At 40.3% G+C, this 8,463-nt stretch overlaps 1 protein-coding gene across 4 annotated transcripts in view; it reads right to left on the reverse strand.

Annotated features, from left to right (window-relative positions):
• ADGRG2 (adhesion G protein-coupled receptor G2) overlaps positions 1–8,203 on the reverse strand; it is a 134,195-nt gene extending 125,992 nt beyond the window's left edge. For 2 of the 4 annotated variants that reach the window (XM_075594295.1, XM_075594294.1), the window contains exon 1: positions 7,628–8,203. In XM_075594295.1, coding sequence (XP_075450410.1) covers positions 7,628–7,647 — 20 coding nt within the window. In that variant the 5' untranslated portion in view covers positions 7,648–8,203. The remainder of the gene's footprint in view (positions 1–7,627) is intronic. The other 2 variants (XM_075594297.1, XM_075594296.1) reach the window with 1 other exon arrangement.
• Positions 8,204–8,463: the final 260 nt, after the last annotated feature.

Consider the following 8,463-nt stretch of genomic DNA (forward strand, 5'->3'; position numbering starts at 1 on the left):
TATATATATACACACACACACACACACACACACACACTATATAAAAACAGGGCAGGCACTCCAAAATACAAAGGTGAAATTTATTCCTCAACATATTGCCTCCCAACGGAGCCTTTATCAAGAGCACTGGTGCTCTATCCTGTGCTCTTCATAAAGGCTCTGTTGGGAGCCGAAAGGTTGAAGGATAAATGTCACCTTTGAATTTTGGCGTGCCTGTCCTGTTTTTCTATATTAGATGTGCTGCATTACTGACACTTTGACAGCCTACACCCCACCTAACTACCACCTTTAACTGTACATAGGAGTGCCTTGTCCCTGGACTGCTATAGCTATACATATGAGAATTAGTTTAGCTTATCTTTATGCAATCTTTATCTCATGTTTATGACTTCATCACAGTTGGTTTTATAAAAACATCCCAATGCCATAATGTATTGCCCCTGGAAATAGCTGGATGCTACTCTATACCCGGTGAAAAGCGAATTGGACTGTTTGCTTCACCATGAGGAAGAATCCTTAATGGCGTTAGTTCTTGCTAGCGCACTTAAGTGCTTTATCTATCCCCCATAAGCATTCATCATTATGAAGAAACTTTTTGCATGGATGCGGTCTGTAACAGGAGCTTCAATAACAACATCACTCAGGAGGATGTGCACGTGGAGGAGCTGTGGGAAGCCACAGTACAGTTTCTCTAATAGCCCTATTAGAAGTTGAATGTTTCCCTACTTTGGATGGACTTCGTGATGATACTAGTATTTATAAAAAAGTGATCTGAATGTATCTGCACTTTATTCCATCTGCAAGCAAATAACTATATTGCTTTACCACTGCTGCTTTGGTAGCTTGACAGCCAGTGCAACGACTGGGAGAACACAATAGGCATAAGCTATGGACTTTGATAATGCTACATCCTGCTGTTTATATCAATACTAAAGCTGGTACATTATGAACTCTACTAATCAAAGGCTTAACGGGTATAGATTATTCATGTAATTCAACTCTGTAAAGATGCAACCAATACTGTACTTATCTACAGAATTGGACAATACCAAGACTTCTACTCTTATTGCATGAGGATATATTAACCAGCCAGAGTGCAGAATAAATGAGTTCTTCAGTATTAGGTGATACCTATCCTAACCTTTGTACAGTATATCAGTATTGCTTGACCTGAGGAAGGAAGGAAAACTCTCGAAAGCTTGTCCTATGACATAAATTGTTAGTCCAAATAAAAAAAGGTATCACCTAATACTGAAGAACACACACACACACACACACACACACACACACACACACACACACACACACACACACACACACACACACACACACACACACACACACACACACACACACACACACACACTTTAGCATAACTGACTTCTCAATTTGGTATTTAGAGTTTCTATTTATTATTTAGATGTGTGCTATTAACAATGTTTTAATAAACCTATTTTATTTAAACTTTTATATAGCAATTGCCTCCCCTTTTTTTTTATCTTATTCAGTGCAGCTCTTTATAATACTGGGTGGCGAGGGGGAGGGTGGGGCGCAGAGGCGTCAGGGCCGATTTTTGTTTTCTCACCTCACTATATTCAACTGGGTTCTAGATAAATATGTTTGTAGTTCATAACACCTAGACCACATATATAATAATACAAAAATATACAGGTATCTTCAGTTTCTTGGTTCAGTTTGAAAATAATTCAAAAGGACAGGCTGGCCCCTTTGTTATGTAGAGTTTGCTTAACATTCAGAATCTCTTTATAAGAATATTTGGAATTCGGACTCCCAAAGAATTTGCTCCCGGGGAGTGTTGTGTAAACCTGCTGATCCCTGATATTCCTTCCTATTTTAATAAACTCATTTCATGGGTCTGCATCCCACTTCTTGATTGCAAGCAGATGGTTTACCCTACTAAAATATGTCAAGTTTATTCTAGAATTTGAAACATTATAACAATAGGAAAGCTTGCTTGCCTATTGCATTCTCTCAAAAGCAATTGAATGGGTTTTGCCAGCTGGAATGGTGGGATATTAAACCCTTTGAATGTCACTACAGGGGTCTCATGGCTACGTCGTGTGTTTTCCCGCTCATTTTCTAGGAGGTCTCTCGTTCTGCACTCCTGCGGTGCCCTGAACGCAATGTAGCAGCCCAGGGAATGGAAGAGAACTCGCAAAGGAGTAGTCAAGTGATCGCAATGCACCGAGGGTGAGGAGGGGGGTGGGGGGGATCTCTGGCACTCTGCTAATGTGGCCACTTCAGCACTCGAAGGGTTAAAAGGTACATGTTTATTTTTGCATTTTTAAAACATTTCTTCTTCCCTGACACTGATTTTTTTTTTTTCAATTCAGTATTTTAGTCCTAGTGGAAAATAAATAAATATTTCAGTATTAGAAACATAGTGAGTATGGTGAGAATTCCAACTTTAAATTCCAAAAAGGGCTATCTGTCGCCCATATAAATATCTGGAGCCTGCTGCCCAAACTGGATGAACTAAGAGCATGGTGCCTCATGCATAAACCCAAAGCCATCGTTCTTACAGAAACATGGCTAACCCCTAAAACCCCCGATGCAAATATCGCCATTCAGGGATACTCCATTTCTAGGAAAGATAGGTCAAAGAGAGGGGGAGGGGTGTTATTTTATATTGCAGACACATTACAGTTTACACTGTTAAATTTCCCCCCAAGCCCACCCTCTTTTTAAAGTCTAGTTGGCAAAATCTGCCTCCCCTTTTCTAAGCCCATCTTGCTTGCTGGCATCTACCGCCCCCCTAAAGCCCCTCTACAATCCCTGACTGATATCACCCAGTTTCTTGGCTCCATTTCCTCTCTGAATGAGAAGAGTGCGCTGCTAGTTCTTGGGGATTTCAACTTCAATTGGCCTGACCCTAAAAACCACAAAATCCAGATACAACTCAAGTCGCTTAACCTATCGCAACTCATTTCCCAACCCACACGGACAAACCTGAAATCGCACAACCATTCCTTGCTAGACTGGATTCTCTCCTCAAACCCCAGCAGAATCCAATCCTCTGGCATCCTTCCTGATATTTTCAGTGACCATGCAATAGTGTACTGTGTAAGGAAAATTAAACCACCCCATTCAAGCCCTAAAGTTCTCCTCACTAGAACATTTAGAAACTTTAACCCACAACAGTTTCTAGATGACCTTACCAACTGCCCATGGCACAGAATCGATTTAATTCCCGACCCTGATTCTGCGCTCGACTATTTCCAATCCGAGTTCTTAAAACTCTGCGATACCCATGCTCCACTACGCAAAATAAAGGTACGGGGGGCCCACCTTCCATGGGTTACACCTGACCTTATAGCACTCTACCAGTTCAGGGATACCTTGTGGAAAAGCTACAAACTAACTGGCACTACCAAGGATCTCAATCACTACAGATGCATGCGGAACATGTGCACAAGGCAAACAAGGCACGCAAAAGCACAATATTACTCTGACAATCTCCACCAGAATACATCAAACCCAGCTAACTTCTAGAAGGTTATCAACAATATATTCCAGCCTTCTAACCATCAACAACCAAGTAATATCACTAAGGGGGATATTACTCTGACAAACCCCACTGACATTGCAAATGCATTCAAATGATTACTTTGTGGGGGGTGTCACTAACTTATTAGCGAAACGCAGCCCAAACTACAAACCTGAATCTCATCCTGGGAGTACCCACATAGCCCCACACCCTCCCAACACTGCCGACAATTTTCAATTTGGCCCAGTATCCGAAGAGGAGATTACACAAGCGCTCCTCAAATTAAAACTAAGCAGCCAATGTGGACCTGACTTACTACAATCTAGGTTCCTACGACTTGGTGCCCCAGCCATTGCCAATCCAATTGCTTCCATAGTCAACTCTATCCTGTCTGCAGGCCATATCCCTAAGACATGGAAAACTGCCAGAGTTGTCCCAATCTTCAAAAGTGGGGACAAAAACACTGTCTCAAACTACAGGCCAATCTCCCTTCTCCCAATTCTATCCAAAGTCATGGAAAAATGTGTCCACTCCCAATTAAGCGATTACTATACCAAGACAAATATCCCTAGCCAATTCCAATCTGGCTTTCGCCCCAAACACTCCACCGTAACTACCCTGCTAAAAGTTTCAAATGAAATCCAGTGTGGAATGGAACGGGGACAACTCACTGGTGCAGTATTCCTAGATTTTGCAAAGGCTTTTGATACTGTTGATCATGCTATCCTGCTTAACAAACTCCAGAGCTCTGGAATAGGGAAGCATGCTTTAAACTGGTTTCAGTCCTACCTATCAGGTAGATCCCAACATGTGTCCATCTCAGGCTCTAACTCCAACCCCCTGGATATCACCTGTGGTGTCCCGCAAGGCTCTGTTCTGGGGCCCCTACTCTTCTCAGTGTTCATCAATGATCTTCCCACAGCTTGTAAGGAAGCCTCAATACACATGTATGCAGATGACACAATCCTATATGCACACAGCCATAGCCTCTCTGACCTTCAACACATACTTCAGTCTGACTTTTTGAGACTCGAAAACTGGATTTTCCAAAACAAACTATTTTTAAACACTGACACGACTGTAACAATGGTATTTGGGACCAAGACTACATTTTTAAAGCTTCCAGCAAATGAGCTCCAGATTAGAACCAACACTAACACCACCCTAACCCCTGTCACTAGTTTTAAATACCTGGGCATATGGTTTGACTTCCACTAAACATTCGGGATGCACATCGATACCCTGACAAACAAGACCTATGCCAAACTAGGGGTACTTTACAGGAACAAATCCTCCCTAAGTCTCCTGGTCAGAAAGCATATCGCACAGCAGATGCTAATGCCAATTATTGACTATGGAGACATAGTATATGGCTCGGCACCCCAAACCCACCTTAGCAAACTTGACACCCTCTACAATTCAATATGCCGTTTTGTTCTCCAATGCAACTATAACACACATCACTGCGAAATGCTCAAAAAACTAGATTAGTCATCACGTGAGTCTAGGCGCAAAGTTCACCTTTCCTGTCTTGCCTTCAAATTCTTTATGGGCAAGCTACCCACCTATCTGAACAAGCTCCTCACCCCTACCACATGCTGCACTTATCATCTGAGATCAGACTCCAAAAGACTGTTCATGGTCCCAAGGCTCAACAAAGTATCCGGCCGTTCCTCCTTCTCTTACCGTGCACCCAAAAAGTGGAACAACCTACCGGAGACTCTCACAGCCACCACCAGTTTAAGTTCTTTCAAATCTAAGGCTGTCTCACATTTTAATCTGTTCTGTAACTGTTACATACGCCCATAATATATATTTTCTTTAACTGTGCATGCAATGTCTTGTATATAATGTATACCCTGTTCATTTATGTAACTGTATTTGTAACCATGTATTATTTGTCTTAACTCTATGCCCAGGACATACTTGAAAACGAGAAGTAACTCTCAATGAATTACTTCCTGGTAAAACATTTTATAAATAAAATAAATAAATGAAATAAAATTATAAATAAATAATAGAATTTGTTGGCAGATGAGAACCGGTTGGCCTGCCTTGTCTGCCCCTTTTGCCATCTGCTGTAAATCCTTACACTATATTTGATCCTTGGTTTTCTGTCGTATTTAGGGCAGCATTATGTATACCCCAATCATGTTTGAATTCCCTTACTGTATTAGACTCTACCACATCTGTTGGGAGGCTGCTCCGTGCATCTACCACTCTTTCAGTGAATAAGTACTTCCTCATGTTTCCCTTTAGCCTGCCACCCTCCAGCTTCAGAGAATGACCTCTTGTACTAGCACTCTTCTCTCTCTGGCATATGCTTCCCTCCTGTACTTTGTTGAATTAGACAATACCTTTTTTTTTTTAGACTAACAATTGTTAACACCTAACACCTAGTACTCCTTTATTTTCCATTATCACAAATGGACTAACACAGTTATTTCTATTTTATCCCTAAAAAGGGACCCTCAAACTTAAAATAATATGGTTGCTAAGCCCCTCTCACTTAGTGACATAAAGAAAACACCATATCAAAAAGATTAGGACATTTTATTTTCTGATAAGACTATTTGTTTCCTGCATGGAAAACAGTTCAGTGCTGCTATGTGGAGTGGAGAAAGGAACAATCAGCAGCGGGAGTTGCCATGGGACCACTCAACTGCTGGCAGTATCTCTTGAAATAAAAAAAAGAAGTACAGTAAAATAACAAATAGCTGGGTAAACAAATAAAGCTAAGGCTGGTAATCTATGTAAAGGACCTCACATGGAGCCCATTGTAAAATAAGTGACATTAGGGGGAACTGTACATTTTAGGGTTTTGTACTGCCACTTTGATTACAGGTCTTATTTGAACCTCTAACTCTTCTACTCCCTTCATATTGTTTTTATCATGAATGGTTTTGAACATACCCACTCCAGGAAACAGATAACTGGCTTATTGTAGGAAGACATTATGGTGCATAATGATAAGACCTTGCACATTAAACCTAAGGGCATCGATATCTACCTTATACCCTGTCTACCGAAGAAATCATTAACACATGCTGTGCCCTTCATCTCTCAAACCTAATTATAGCTCTCGTCAGCTCACAAGAACTTGGCAAACCTCTGTGTATCAGACACTAAACATTAGATTGCAAGCTCTAGAGACAGATGCAGTACACCTGTATATATTTTATATAGAGAAATGCTTTCACTAGCGGCGCTATATACACATACATTGCTATTAACAGAAATAGCTCGTAATGTTTGCACTATAAACCCCCTCTCCCCCCCAAAAAAATATAAAAAATTCTGCCCAGGACAAAAACATGGTTGATCAATAATATAGTAACATTATATTCAGGCATATACATTTTTACCACTTAAAAGAATAATAACAGTAACATCCAGTACACAGATCAAGTGTCACCACACTCAGCCCAACAGGAAAAACAAAAACCTATGCTATTTAACCAATGGCTTTAAACATGATTTAATAACTGTGGAAAATACCAGAACCCCCTTTTCAAAGCAGCAGTTTGATTCACATACTGTATATAACATTGTAAATAATTAATGTTTCTGGTTTAAGGTAAGACGTGATTGCTAATATATATCAATGGGCAAAACTACATACAGTATTTATATAGAAAGTAAAAGCCTTGCTAATAATACAGCAAATGTGATGAACTGAAACTATTTTTTTTATTAAACTTCAAAATCCAAAACCACATCTGTAATTACAATTATTATACAATTTGTTGATTTTCAGGCACATACATTCTGAGAAGATGATTTTAAATAATGTTTCATGATGAAAACAACAAAATTATGTAGCTTAGAAATGGACTAATATGTATTTTATGTCAAGTATTGCCAAAAATAAGACTTGTGCCCAGTTACTCTCCACCTGCAGTTCCAAAAAAAATACTTGAAAAATCTTTGGCAATGATCATGTGTGTGATGTGTTAAAGTTTCCCCAATACTTTTCCTGCACACAATTCCATAACAAACATGAAATGTATTAAACATTAAAGCAAGTTAGTAATCTCAACTATACATTATGGTAATAAGATGGACAATCAGTCTTGGTTAAGTCTTATCAGCTGGCACCACTGCCAAGAATGGACTAACCTGTGAATGAGCAGGTACATTTCCCACGTTGCTGCAGGTCAGACCATTCTCTTGCTTCTCTATTCAGTGTATGTACCTGTCTTGGTTTGTGTAAAGGTTTGTGTTCAATCGGTGAATATGTCACTATTAAAAAGTGTAAATCTGTAACTATTTAGCGAGTCTGACTTTCTAAAAGAGTTTCACTGTTTGTTGAAGCTCTAAATAAGCTTGTGAGTGTATGGATATCAGGGTGTCTGTCTCTATATGTGTGACATTATATGTATGCAGCTCTAGAAGACAGGATTATGTGTTTTTCTGTGTAATTGTGAGATTGCAGGCTAGATATGTGTGATCTTAGGTCCCTGTCGTTGTTCTGAGTGTCTAGATGTGTAAAAACAGTTTCGCTATGAATGTCCAGCTGTGTGTAACTTTGAGAGTTGAGATCCTTCCTTTGTGACGTGTGTGAGTGGCAGGTGTAGCTGTGTGATGTTAGATCTCTGCGATCTCCTGTATTGGTGAGTGTTCAGATTGCGTGCCTGTGCAGGAGTTCTCATCAGGCAGCTTCCAGCAGCTGGAGGAACAGGGAGAGGAGGGGCAGGCAGGGTGGTGGCTGCCACTAGAGAAGTTCTCCAACAAGCATGAGCTGACACAACTCTGCTAATGCTGTAGAGGGCAGCTCTGTCCTCTCTACAGTCACCTGTCGAAGGAGCAAGGACTGAAGCAAAATTACATTTTAATGCAGCAATTCTAACTTCCAGGGGCCCCCCTTTTAATAAGCAAGTATTACTTGAAGGCAGTCACTCATGGAAAAACGCAGTGCCTCTCAATTGAAGAGTATATCTCAATATATAATTTCT

This window comes from Ascaphus truei, chromosome 3 (assembly GCF_040206685.1).
Source record: "Ascaphus truei isolate aAscTru1 chromosome 3, aAscTru1.hap1, whole genome shotgun sequence".
Classification (NCBI taxonomy): domain Eukaryota; kingdom Metazoa; phylum Chordata; class Amphibia; order Anura; family Ascaphidae; genus Ascaphus; species Ascaphus truei.